Raw genomic sequence first — 14086 nt, 5'->3', positions numbered from 1 at the left:
AAGGTAAAGGACTTTGCAGGAACCTCAGGCAGACCTGCCAGCAGCCAGAAATCCAGGAACTGCTAACCAAGGCACTCTAGGGACTGGCCCTGGCCAGAGCGGAGAAGTCCCAGTCTGGAAACAGTTACCCCTCGGGGACTTGGGTGACTCCAGACAATCTCGTGGGTCCCTGGACCAATCAGCACGTACAACCAGGTCTGGCAGTGTGGCTCTGGACCAGTCCCTGTCCCCCTCAGCCGGGGTTCTCGTGTCATAAAACCCCATCATGGGGGCCTCATGGATAGCAGGAACACATCTCAGGGGACCTCTGGGTTTTCTCGACATTGGTCAAGAAACCTATAAGCCACACCCACACATCTCTCCTCAAATCTCACTCTACCTACTAGGATTTCTTTTCAAACAGCTAATGACTTTTCAGGAGCTCTCGCTGTTTTCATTTTCACCTAGGCTGCCTCCTAGAGGACATTTTGGGAATTTGTGGCATGTGGTCCTCCAGAGGGGTGTAGGGGGTGTGGGAGGTGGGGTGGAGAGGAGCGGAGGAGGCATGGGTCCAGCTGGGTACAGGGCACCCAGGCAGTCATTCCTCCTGTGTGTGAAACACTTGTTACAAAGATTCTCTGAGCCATGAGCCTAACTCAGTTTTACATAACATAAAGCCCAGTTTTTTGCACATTTTTAGTATCTGTTGAATTTTCCAGGATGGAAGATAGTTTGTTTTTTTTTTCCTGAAGTTTTGTTCAGAACTTTGCCAAGCACTGTTCGCGCCTTCAGAAAACCATGTCGTCGACGGCAGCGGACTCTTGAGTCCCGCACGCCCGGACTAGTGGTCTACCGCGGCGCTCCCGGGGCTTCTGCTGGACGGCCAAGCTCCCACTCACCACAGGGCGGTCTCACCCCACATTTACATATTCAGATGGATATTTTATCATCAATCATCTTCTTTTTTTCTCCATGAAAGCTTTGGACTTCTATGGATTTTGAAACTGCACATAAGTAGGCAGGTTCCATTAGTTACGTTTCATTGTAGGACAATGAAAAGCGCGTTATATGGTATTTGTTGTAAGAAGGGTGCGAACTTCGGCCCTAATCACTGCAGGACACACCAGTGACTTGGTTTCTTTCCCTCCCTTGTTTCTTTCCACCTTCAGGCTTATCATGAGGGCTCTGTGGTGGTGGTGTCTATGTTCTCCATGGAATCCTATCTTCCTGGAATTAAGACAGCATCAAGGAATAAAACGCAAGGAAACAAACAGAAATTTCTGTCTGGCTTCTTGATCTTGGCAGAAGTCGGAGGGCCAGGGAATGGCTCCAGGTCCCAAACTCCAACCTGTCTCAACTCTCCAAGTGCCCCACTGTCCGTGTCAATCACTGATTTGTCCTCTCCGTGGGGATTTCCCAATGGGCAGCAGAGGCACAGCGGACGAGCTGCTGCGGGCTACAGGACCCCTGTGCCCTCCTTCTCATTGCCAGCCGCCTCCACTTCTCCCACTCCACAATTCACACCTTCTGGGTTTCCCCCGCCCCTGCCCAAACCACACCATAATCACAGAATCAGTGACTATACCACTCAAAGGGACTTCAAAGATCTCCAGTCATAGGCGTTCGATGTAACAAAATCTGTAACCTGTGTCCAACTCTCAATACGTGCCAAGTGATACACTGGGGCCAATTTCCTTAATCCTTATAAAACCTCGGGAGAGAGGGGTCCTATTGCCCCCTTATACAGCTGGGCAAATTGAGGCACAGAGAGGTTAAGCCATTTGCCCCATGTCATCCAGCAAGTCACTGGCGGAGTGAGGACTGAAACCAGGTGGGCTGGTTGTCGAGTTCAGGTTGTTCAATACCATGAGACTCTGAGGTCTGAAAGTCTGGTCAAGTCCCCAGGTATTGGAACTCCCGCTCAGGCCCCTTCCTGCCCCGGCCCAGGATGAGGGAGGCTGATGGGAGAAGGGCTGTGAGAATGATTTATAAACTCAGCCTCCTGCATCCTCCAGAGCCACGACCCCAGCCTCAGCCTCGCCTGCTTCAAGCGCACCAGCTAAAGGGTGATTTGCAAACCCACTTCTCTCCCCCAAAGTCCTGCAGGGTGAGTGCAGGTCCGTGGGCATAAATGCCATGAAGAAATCACTTTACGCAGCAAAAAGCCCAGCCAGCCAGCCAGCCATGCCCTTGGTCACTCGGAATCATCGTGTCTTCTCTTTCTCGATCTCACCTCCCAGGACAGGCAGTAAGGTGCCACGTTCCTGATGCCTTGGTGGGCTCCCGGGATGGATCTCCCCTTCTGCCTGCTCCTTCAGGGGCTGCAGCTACAGGCGGGCGGGCCTCCCTACGCCCCCCCCCCCCGACGGCCTGGCTGTCCATGCTACCTGGCCTGCACACCTGGCCACCGCCCCAAAGTCAAGCTGCATCCCTGCCAGCCATCAACCGGTGGCCAGTGACTCTCCACTCAGGGTTGTAGCTGGGATTAAGTTGCAAAAGGCTGGAGAGATTGGGGATGACAAAAGGGGCTTGGATACTAATTAGGAGCAGCAATGAAAGCTTAATTCATAAAAGCAAACATTTTCCATCCATCAACCTGCAACCAGTTAAGGGCAACGTTTGAAAGAAATCTGTGCGTGGGGAAGGGAGCCAACAGGAACAGGAAATGTTTGAAAGAATGTAAACTATTTCAGTTTCATAAAAAGTAACAAGTAAACAGTTATTACATGCAAATAATGCCCTGGTTTTAATTAATGCTGAAAAGTCAAAATATGTTTGACATTTGTATGTATATGTTGAACGGCTGGAGAGGAAAAAATGGTGCCCAGATGCCCATTGCTGAGCAGGGCTGTTGGCTGGGAGCAAAGGAAAACCTTGAGAAGGTCTTGTTTATTGGTGATGAAAAGTACAATTCTGCCTCAGCCTCTGTGGATACTGGGGGCAGAGGGAACTTAGCTTACTTTCTTAACCCAACTGGAGGGGCAAGCGGAGTCTTGGGACCGGGCACTCCCGGCTTTTCCGCAGGCTGGTCTTAAAGGGCCAGCGAGTCCTCGAGCCTCCATTTCGCTGGGGCAGGGTTTCTAGGGCTTCTCCACCCAGAAGTGATGATGGGTTTCGGGTCCCAGCAGCCTCCCACCCGAGCCCTGGGGCGACAGCTACAGCGGGCGGGCGGGCTGGTCCTGCCTTCCTTCCTATAGCCAGAGACCAATCACACAGGCGGGGGGGGGGGGTGGGGGGGTGGGGGGGGGCCACAAGGGCTTCAGCTTCCATTCTGGGGTGGGGGATGGCAGTCTGCAGGCTTTTCTGCTTTGCTTTCCCGCATAGCATTCGTGTCTCTCCTAAACCACCTTAAGGGCTCACAGGGCTGGGGAAACTGTGGCTTGGGGAGACCACAGCTGGGGAGAGGCAGCCTGGGCTTGCTCAAAGCTTGAAGCTTGGGGAGATCCCAGTCCCGTGGGGAGAGCGGCTGGGCGCTCTCCGCGTGGTCCGCAGACCAGCCATTTGTCTAAGCCCGTCGCTAAGCCCACTTGCCACAGAAAATCTACAAGGTCCCCTTTTGAGCTCCTTAATCCGTGATCTCTTCCTAGTGTCTTTTATGAGGCCAGGAACTCAACCACCGGGAAAGAGGGGTGACACAGACAGCTTCAAGAGTTAGTAAACCCCAGAAGCTGGAAGCCAATTGTGTCTTTTTCTGGCCAAGGACCCGCATCCTCAAAGGGTTTTGTGACACTCCCATGGGGCTCCAAACCACTGTCTGAGACCAAGCCGGGCCTGGGCACTTGTTTCTGGGGCTCCCATTTGGGACCCCAAGGGCTTGCTCTCAGCTTCCTTCCTAGACCTCTGCCATTGCTGGTGTCAGGGTGCGCAGACTCCCTGCAGCTCACCTCGCCCACTGCGGCCCACGAAGCGAAGGTCGTTGAACCTGGCCACCTGGTTCTTCATGACCGCCGAGGCATTACGCAACTCCGCAGAGTAATTCTCATCATTGCCAGCCATCACGGTCACCACTGTTCCATCTGGCACGTCCCCCAGCGCCACCACCTGAAGGCACAGGGGCAGGGGGACAGCTTAGAAGAGTAGGGGAGGCCAGGGAGAGGCGGGGAGGGGCCAGGCAGCTCCCCTAGGTCCCAGGCACACTGCAGGATTTCTCAAAGGCAGAGCGGAGAAAAGGCTAAACCCCAACGGACACCTTCCCCCCCAAAAAACAAAAACAAGAAGCCGAAATCTCCGCCTTCCACACCCAAATCCTAGCTCAACTGGTTAAGTCATGTCCTAAGAAATTATCCTTGCAATGAAATCTGCGTGAGAGCTGTGAATGAGCTCGATCACTATGGCGTGGAGTGCAGTTCCCCTCTTTCCCTGGGCCTAAGCAAAAGAGGAATCAACGTGCTCCTAGCAACCACGTCCCTAAATAAAAATAATATCAACAACAATAATAACCGGACAGCTCCCCACACTGAATTAAAGCTAGAGCCATTTGGGGTATAAAATTCGGCCCTGAAATGTGGCCGGGGGGCCCAGTCTGCCGGCCTCTGCAGAGACTGAATTCGTTATGCAGGGAAAATGCAAAATGCAAAACAAACCGGTGTTTTGAGAGGGGTTGTACAGAAAACCCCTTTAAAGCGAGAGAGGGGCTTGCAATAGGAGAATGCACCTGCTGGGAACTGCACGATGGGGGAGGAGATACCCCCCTAATATGCTCTCCCCCACCCCTCACCCCAGGCAGCGGGCAGAGGCAGATGCCTTTTGAAAAGGAATCACGCTGCAAATGTAGTCACAGCCATTTAAACGTGGCCACCGTGTGCAGGGACTAGGGATCCAGATGGTAAAAATTTCAAGGAGAAAATGTTTGGGGTCTGATTAAAAAGGCCAGATTTCCTGTCAACATCCTGTCTTCTTTTAATTTCAAAGATTCCTTTTAAGCTCCAAGTGACAGTAAAACCTCCGATCTGAGGATTAAAGTCACACGGGCCTCCCCCTCCCCCTCCTCCCCGGGAGATTTTCCCCACTGGCATTTTAAGATGTCACCCGGGAGACCTCCAAGAGCCACTCATCCTACCCCCCCCCCCCAATTTGGAGTCGTCTTAATGGGAGCAAGGACGGCCTCAGCTGCCAGAAGCCTCTGTTTCCAGCCACCTCGGGCACCCGCCACCCCCAGCCGCTGGCCCTTCCTGCCCTGCCCTTTCTCACGGCAGCTGTGAGAGGTTTAGGGGAAAACCAAGGCGTTTTCGTTTCATCTCGCTGCCCCCTTAAAAAAATGAAAATGAAACAGTCGCCTACTCCCTAGCAAAGAGAAAAAGATCCTCTGAATGACTGGGGGCTGCCAGGGGTGGGAGCGCCCCCCCATTTCTGCCCGACGTTCGGGATTCCTGCCGCAAACCTTTAGGGTTCGGTGCCCCCCTTCTCAGCCCTAGAGTCGCCCGGTGTAAAATTTCAGAAGCCAGAGGTGGAGGGTGTGAGCAGGAAGTGTTTCTGAAGCGGTGCAGGAGGAGGGGTTGCAGGCAGGGGAGGTTAGGCCCTATCCACCCTCCGCACCCCACCTCCGGGGCCTCGCCCTGGTCCCGGGGCCCTTCTTCCCCTTTGCCCGCAAGGCTGTGTCGGAGGAGAGAAGCCCCATCCGCCCGGTTCCTCATCAGCGTCTTTCAGCCGGGCTCCCCGAAGGTGGAGGGGGCAACTCCCGCCCCCCGCCCCGAAAAGCCATCCTTGCCGGGTGCATCTGAGGGGGAACGCCAAAGTCCCCTGGCGGAGCGCGCAGGGAGACCGAAAGCGCTCTGGGCCCGGCCGCTGGGCTCTCGCGGCGAGGCAGCGGGCACGTTCCCCTGCCTTCCCCGGCTGGAGCCCGGGGTCCCGTGGGTCCTGCCGCTGAGACGCCCGGATCGCCAGGGCGGGTGTCCGCCCGCCCCGGGCCCCGCACTCACCTTGAACGCGACGGGCAGCGTCTTGTTGCAGCGCCAGTGCGAGGGCAGCACGGAGCAGAGGAAGTTGGGGCTGTCGGTGCGCACGAGCTCGCCCGCGTGGTCCGCCAGCACGTCCACCATAGAGCGCACCTCCGGCCGGGCGCGCCCGCCCGGCCCCACCGCCGCCTGCGCGCTCAGCGCGCCGCTGTTTTCGCCCATCTTGCCGCCGCCGCCGCCGCCGCCGCCGCCGCCGCAGGGGAAGGCCGTGGAGGGAGGTGTGAAGCGGCGGCTGGTGCTCGGGTCTACAGGAATACGCATAACAGCGGCCGTCAGGGCGCCGGGCGGGCGGCGGCGGCGCGGCTCCCCCGGGGGCGGCCGGCGCGGGCGCCTCCTCGGCCGCCGCTGCCGCGAGAAGCGGGAAAGCAGAAGCAGCCGGGCCGCGGCCTCAAGGCGCAGGGGGCGGCGCCCGGGGACGCCCCGCCGGGGGCCCGCCCGCAGCGAGAGGCCTCGCAGCCCCGACGGCCGCGCGCAGCTCTGACCGCTAGTCCCGCATCCTGGGCTCGCGGCCCGGCTTGCGGCCGCCCCTCGCGGCGGGACGTCTGCCTCGGCCGCCGCGGGGCCCGAGCGGGCTGTGCCGCCGCCGCCTCCTCCCGCCCCCGCAGCCCGCTCTCGCGGCTGCCCCACCGACTGCGCGGCCGCAGCCCCAGAACAAATCCTCGAGAATCGAGTGGCGGCGCCGGGCTGGCCCGCGCGGGGTTAGTACCCGGGGGCCCGCGGGGGCGGGGCCGGCCCGAGCGACGCGTCGCGCAGCCAATCGGAGCCCCATCGCCGGCACCTCGGCCGCGCTCGTGGGGGAGGAACGGGGACCGCCGAAGGCCGCCCAACGGGGAGGGGCGGAAGGCCCCGCCCCGGGGAGGACGCCGGGGTCTGGGGGCCCGGAGCGTTAGCCCAGGGCTCCTCGAAAGTTCGGGGGCCCCGGGGTCAATGCTAAAAATTTGGTTAAAACGTCCGGGCTCCTGGGCGGCTGCCTCCTGGGCGGCGGCTCCCTGACGCGGGGGCCGCAGCTTCCCTTCTCGCGCCCTTTCCCCGCTGCCGGTAACTGGGCCTTCCCCGCTCCGGCTGCTTTCGGCCTCTGATGCCTGCACTCTCGGCTGCGGGACGTGGGGGCTCCAAGGCCGGTGACATCGAGCGGGGAGCCGCCCCCAAGAGGTTTTTCACCCCGCGCCCGGCGTCCCCCGCAGTCCCGCAAATTATTTCGGCCCAGGGGCTTCCACCGCACACGAGATTCCACGACCACCAGCCGCCTCTGCAACTCCCAGCGCGGCTTTGGGCCCGGCCTCGTGGGCCCGGTTGCCGACCAGAGACAGACGGGTGTTGGGGGTGGGGGGGAGCTGGAATCTGGCTTGGCGGTGACAAACCCCGTTCCTCTCCGCTCCCCCCAAAGCAACTTTCAGGACCGCGCAGGCCTCGCTTCGTCGTCCTTCGTTGTGGCGGCCCGTGATTCTTTGAAAAACACGATGGGGCCTGGAAAACGCGAGTGTTTCCCCCTGATTTTTTGCCCCGCGCTTATAGCCACGGTCTCGCATCGCGCAAGAGGCAGGAAGACAAGCGTGCGGAGAACGAGGGCATGACTGCCAAGCCAAGGGCCCCGGCTTCCAGAGGAGGCAATGTTCTTCCTCCGCGTGGATGCGCACCGGCCCCCCGAGGTCCGGCGCCTCCCTCTTACCGGGCGGTGTGCTCCGTCCGCACCACAGGGACACAGACCGCTCTCCCTCCCGCCCGCGCGGCCCATCGACTCTCGGGGCTTCACGGCAGGCAACCCTGGCCTCTCCCGCCTCCTAGGCCAAACGAGCGGGCCTACGGACAAGCTACAGCGGGGAAGGGAACTGCAAAGATCAAGCCCCCATTCATTCTGGATTATCGCCCGGAGGTGCTCCCTCGAGTGCTGGGAACCGACGAAGGCATACCGAGTCTCCGCCGTCTGGAGACTGGGCTGAGTATTCGTTGTTCTCGGCGCTTGACAGGTGCAGTGCGACAAATTCCAAGCCTCGGAAGCGAAGAAGGATAGAATCCGAAGGTGGCCGCCAGATCGCGGCCGGGATCTGACCCCGGCCCAGTGCGCGCCATTTCGTCGTTGCGGAACGAATTCAAGCCCCGCGTGCGCTTCGGGGCGGAGAGGCTCCCGCGCAACCTTGACCACCTGGAGAGCTGGTCCCTGACTCTGTCTTCGCCTCACGTCAGCCCCTAGGGCCATTTCGAAGGCGGGGACAGCGAAGGACCCTACGGGATCTATTTAGAGAGCCTGCATCTCGGAGTTGCAGATCGTCGGGGCCAAGGCCCTTGCACTCTCCCGAACGGGGGCAGTAGCGGCGGAACCAGAAGAAAACGAGGTACCAGGGCCTTGGCGCGTCGGACCTCTGGGAGCTTCCCGCCAAAAGGCCCACCAAGTTGTGGCCAGGTACGGCCCAGGGCCAGGGGAGGGGGGCACGCGTGTGGCCCTGGAGCGGCTCTGGGGCCAGGACCCGCTGTATCAGGGGTTTGTAAATTCGATTCGTCTAGTGGTTTCGGTTTGCACCCGTGCCCTTACTTGCCCCTCCGCCTGATTTCTCCCTCATCCTACGGCGGGTTCACAAACGGACATCCTGAAAATGCGGTTCCTGTGGGTCTCGGCACCTGGCACAGGATCCGGCGTGGCTCCAGCCCTCTGGAGGGTAGTCACTGAGTGTGGGCGTGTGGGCGCGGGAACCCGGGGACGCTTGGGGCTCCAGCCTGCGGTCGCCCGGGCCCGGGCCCGCCGGGCGGGGAGCACTTTCGGGAGCCACCGCTAGTTGGCGCCTGCACTCTGCCCGCCGCGGAGTTGCCCGGCCAGACCCTGCCCACAGATGTGTGCCAGCTTCGGTCGCGTGTCCAGGCGCAACCGGCCGCCTCCCAGGAACTGCGCTTTCTGGGCAGACGTTCTGGACAATTCCTAACCATCTACGCGGCCAGAATAAACCTATGGCTTTGTGTCAGACCAAAGGCTGCCCTACTTGCCCTGATGGACACAGATGCTTCTCTGGCACCCCACGGTCCCTGTGGCTCTGGACCCACAGAGCGTTCTCCCTGCCGGAAATGCACAGTCCTCTCCTGCCCCGTCCTGAGGGGCCAGAGGAGGACACACAGAAGAACAGGCCAGCCCATTCCCAATTTCTCCCAATGGCTAACTTACATCCTCCCCATCCCTGACCAACAGACCTAGGGCCACCTCTCTTTCTGTTTTTCTTTTTACCATTTCGAGAGACAGTTGGACAGCTCTCACTCCCTTACGTGGTATCCCTTACGTGGATACCCTCTTCCTTCCCGTTTACTATGGCTAGCCACGTCCTTTCCCTCTTCCAGTGGACTGGTGCACCAATCTCCCGCTTTCTCTTGAATGGCTCCCAGCTAAGAACAGCTCAAATTGTCCACAGCAGCGTGAGGAAGCGGGAGGTCTGGGCGCAGAGTTGGGTAAGCAGGGACCCAAACTGGGACCCTCAGATCTCGGGACCTGGGGGCCACTCCTCCCACCAGCATCCTTTGCCCCTGGAAGTGAGATCCCTGGCGTCAAAGTGACCCGGCGTCAGGGCGCCCTCCTCTGGCTGCCTGTGACCCCTAGGGGTGCACCCTAAAAGCATTGGTGGTAGCAGGGTACCTGCATATGTCTCCCCACAGGCCAGAGAGCTTACAAGGGCAGGTATGATTCATCAAGAGTCTGGTGCCTGGGATGGGGGTGAGGATCCCCCAAGTGCGCCAGACACAGGACATATGTGACATGGAAAACCTTCTAGGAAGTTCACTGGTTGTGGAAGGGGCCTGGGGTCTGCAGTTCCACTGCCTCAGTTTTCCTTTTTCCGCCACCTACCGTGAGCTAGGGGACATTGCTTAAAACCTCTCTGGCTCTTGTCAATTTCATCCGTAAAGTAGGGCCAAGGATCGTGGCTTCCTCACAGAAACGTGTGTAAGGTGCTTAGCACCCCCTGGCATACAGGAGGTGCTCCATCCATGCGAGCTACCGCTGCTGTCACACTGAACAAATAAGGCCTGGGCATCCCTCATTGGGGGCCCTTGGCAAGTCTCTTCCTCTTTGTGGGCCTCACACTTCCCATCTGTGAAATATCCAAGTCTCAGGTTCAAAGCTTGCCAGGACTTGGAGCCTAGTCCATGGCTATCCTGCCCGACCTTGGTTCGCCTAGGGGCTGCCTGGGAGAGGTCAGGACTGTCTGTGACCTGCCTCCAGGCAGAGCCGGCTTGCAGGAGGGTTTTCCAGCTACCATCACAGGGCTGCCTGAGCCTGGATCTTAAGAAGACTCAACTTCTTTCCCTTAGGTTCTTAGGCCCTCACTCTGGAAACCCACTGGCCCCCACCCTCTATCCCCCTACAGGCAGACACTCTCTTGACTAGGAACTGGGCTTCAGCTGACACTGTTATCCACCTCCCCATCCCCAAGGACGTTCGTGTTCCCTCCATCCCAAGTCTCATGGGAGCCCCAGTCCAGTTACTAGCAGAGGACTGTCTTCTAGAAGTTAATGATTTCTTCCAGTCTGGCCTCCACACCCTCAGTCTGGTGAAGCCCTCCTGCCCAGTGGCCTGGAACTTAAGGTGGGACATTTCTGTCCCTCCGTGGAGCCTCAGTTTTCCCTTCCATGAATGGAGGTGGTTCTGATGGCTCTGTTTCACAATCCAGAGGATTAAAGACTCCCTCCAGGAGGGTAGGAACACTGTGTTTCCCCACATCTAATGCCATCAGTCGTTCCATGGGAAAGAAAATACTGCTAGTCAAACCTAGACTTGCTTGCATCCCGATTTCAAGTATGTAAGTTTATACATACGTATTATCTCACACACACACGTGCACGCACGCACACAAATTAGCGAGAAAAGGTCATGATTGTTGCTGGCAGGGGTGGGGACCCTTACCCCAAAGAATTCCTTCGGGCAGCCTCTCTGGAAGGCTCCCGAATGTGCAGAAGGACAAGGGTGCTTCTCAAATTACAGGGTGCCTCTTTTTTTTTTCTTTTTCTCTTTCTTTCTATTTCTTTTCTTTCTTTCTTTTTTTTTGGAAAGGACCAGACTGTGAAGGGAGGGAGGGGGAGCCGGAGAGAGCCCTGTGGTTAAGGGCACAGCTACTGACTCTGCCACTAACGGCCTGTGGCACTTCTGCACCTCCCAGAGCCTCCGTCCCCTGGCGGGGCAAAGGGGAAGAACAGCTACAGCTACAGCGAGGACTGCCGAAGTGTTTGGGTGCCCAGGCCCTGTGTTCTGGCTTTAGTACACGCTTTCATTTCAACCCGGGCAATTGTGTGGGGTAGGCCTTATGCCCACTGAAGCAAAGAGAAATGTTGCTCAATATTTCCTGGGTTCGGGAGAACCAGAGTGGGGTTAAAAGGCTGATCTGATGCAAAATTTGGGGATCAGAGGCACCACCCGATTGTGCACCCCTGCACTGGTTGAACAAAATATTGGGGGAGAACTGTTGTCTAGATATTGAAAGTGCTTAATAAACGTTCGCGATCACGATGGTGGTGGAGCCAGGTGGGGGGAGGGGGTGCGCAATAGACACAGTGAAACAGCCATCGGTGTGGAAATCAGCAGACCCTTCCAGCCCAGGTTGGGAAGCAGAAAGGGGCTGCATGGCTCATCTGCTGAAGCTTACCTGCCTCATGCTCACCTCTGGCCTCAGAACCTGCCTGTGAGGAGGTAGACTCGGCTGTGGTCCTCACTATACAGATGGGCACACTGAGGCCAAGAAATTGAGAGAGGCTTGACCTGTTTCGCTAAGGAGGAGGCAAGACTTGGGACTAAGCTCTGGCAAGGCCTGTGGACTATATGGTGTGACCAAAAGCAGGGTGGGTTGACAGCCACCCACAGCCTCCACCCATCCTGCCTCAGCCCACAGGTGGGCTGGGCCAGGACCCACCTGATGGTACCCGGTGCCTCACAGCCAGATGGGACCTTGAGCACCCATTGCTCTGGGGAGATGCCAGAGTCCGTGTGTCTCCCTCAGGTCCTCAGCATCCCTATCAGAATGGTGAGAGTGAGCTTCCATGATTCCTAAAAGCACCCAGCTGGCTCCCTGTGTACCCCCAGGTAGGTTTCACTGTGACTTTGGGACCAAGCCCATAGGGCCCCTTTCCCCACCTCTCACCTCAGGTGGCACTGTTTTGTGTCCCTGTTTTGTGCAGCCCTGGACCTCTACCCCAACTCCCCTCTAGAGCCTCCTGAGAGGACACTCAGCTTGGGGAATTAGAGAGACAGGAGGGAAGGATGGAGAGAGGTGGTCTCAGGGTGGGCCTAGCCAGGGGAGAGGAGACAGGCCCCATAGTAGCCAGGGAAGTGGACTCTGGTTATCCACCTGTCCTCCCTGTTCCTCCCTTTCGTCATTTATGAAACAGGGAAATAATTCTGATAGAGCCCTTTGGTCTATGACTAATAATTACCTTAATTAGTTGGAGTCCTGTCATATGCTGGGACTTTTATTTCAATTATTGCTAATGCTCTTGGGGCTTCTGCAGGGTATTTAATTCTCTCCACTTTACAGATGGAAAAATTGAGGCTCAGAGAGTGAAGAGCTTCCCCACTCTGGGCCTTTATTTCAAGAGGACTCCTTGATCCAGACTCTGTCTCTGCTCCTCTGGCTGGTCAGAGTACCTTAGCCTCTCTCTCTATGTCAATGGGGGGCAGGGTTGCAGAGCGCTCTGCTGGCAGAGTCATCAAATCTGAGGATTCTTCTTTGGGAGGGAGGGACAGAGGCTGGTGAGAGGGCCCTGGGTAGCCCGGAGCCCAGGAGTGTTCTGGAAAGGGCAGACTTTCCCAGGCCCAGGAAGGGGCTTTAGCTCTGGCAGGGAGGGAAAGAGCTCCTTTGAGTGGCTGGCACTTCTCGCACTTCCTCTTGTGGAGGAAAGGCAGGAGGATTTTCAGGTTCAAAACATCTCCAAGCCTTAATCAGACAGTAAGAATAGCTGCGAGTCAGAAACCAATGTTTGGAACTGAATTGGAACCATGGGATTAGAATCTTGAGCTCTATTAATCGTTACTGACAACAGTTAAGCTTCCGGCGTGCTGGGCCGAATCCCACACTCTGTGCTCATTTGTGCCTCACAGGACCCTTATTGGGGAGGTTTGGCATCCCCCCCAAAAAAATCCTATAGGTGAAGATGTAAACTTGCCCAAGATCACACAGCTGGGCAGCTGCGCAGCACCGGGATTCCAACCAGGCAGCCTGGCCCCACGGTCTGTTCTCATGGACCAGAATCAGATGCTTGAAGTTCTAGTCATGGAAGAGAATTAGAATCCTGGCATGAGAATTGTGGGCAGGGTTCAGAATTTTATAATGGGCTCTGAGATACCATATCCAAAATCTCCCATTTGTCAAGCGGAAGAACTGAGGCCCGGGGAGGGAAAAGGTCTCCTTCAAAGTCACCACCTAGGCCAGGGGCAGAGTCTGGAACCCCCTCCTGTCCCCTCCCGGGGACTCTGGTCCAGGATGCCTTCCTCTCCGTGGCAGGCCCTCCTCACCCCACCGCCCACCCAGTGGCTCCCCGGCCCAGCCAGCCCCATTAGGGATTTTCCACCCCCCCAAAATGTCCTAATGACTGTCAGTCCTTGTGAAGCCTTAATTAATCTCAGAGGCTGATGGCTCTGAGGAGACCGGGGGCTTTGGCCTTACGCAGATGAAGATTACGGCTCCATTTCATGTGGTGGTGAAGGAACGCCTCAGACATTCCTGCCAGCAATAAAAGCCACATGGCTTTCCAACGTCGCCCTTGGAAAAGAAAAAAAGCGCAGCCCTTTGCGGAAAGAAATCAACTATGTGCTGTATGCATGGCATGAGATAAAAACGGGGCATAACGAGGTGGAGAACAGTCGGTCTCTTATGCTGCTTCCTGAGGCCACCGAGAGTGGCAGGGCCCGGCGGTCGAGAGCCCGGCAGCAACCCCGGGGAGGGGCGGTGGGGGCCACGGTAGAAGGGCCTCCGCCCCTGCACCTGAGCCGGCCTTCAGATGCCCTCCGTGCCCCACTGGCCCGGCTGACCCCCCACACCAGTGAGCCCGGCAATGACACGGCATCCTACTTGCAGAGGGTCCCATGCCTGCTCCCCTGTTCTGCCATCACTGCCTGGAAATCCTTCAGATTTCAGACTCTTTGAACCAAGGGCCTGTGTTTTCATTCTGCCGCCGAGCATCCCTAGATT

The 14086-nt window shown here is 57.7% G+C and overlaps 1 protein-coding gene across 1 annotated transcript in view; it reads right to left on the bottom strand.

Moving 5' to 3' along the window:
• Positions 1-14086, bottom strand: part of RUNX3 (RUNX family transcription factor 3) — a 60441-nt gene that overhangs the window by 22763 nt on the left and 23592 nt on the right. Inside the window, exons 2-3 of the mRNA XM_046016696.1 lie at positions 5898-6178; positions 3864-4020 (exon numbers count right to left, since the gene is read on the bottom strand). Of these exons, the coding sequence (XP_045872652.1) occupies positions 3864-4020; positions 5898-6178 (438 nt within the window). The remainder of the gene's footprint in view (positions 1-3863; positions 4021-5897; positions 6179-14086) is intronic.

This window comes from Meles meles, chromosome 1, assembly GCF_922984935.1.
Source record: "Meles meles chromosome 1, mMelMel3.1 paternal haplotype, whole genome shotgun sequence".
NCBI classification, from domain to species: Eukaryota; Metazoa; Chordata; class Mammalia; order Carnivora; family Mustelidae; genus Meles; species Meles meles.
Note: the sequence above shows the minus strand (reverse complement) of the source record. Positions and strands in the feature narration are given on the sequence as shown.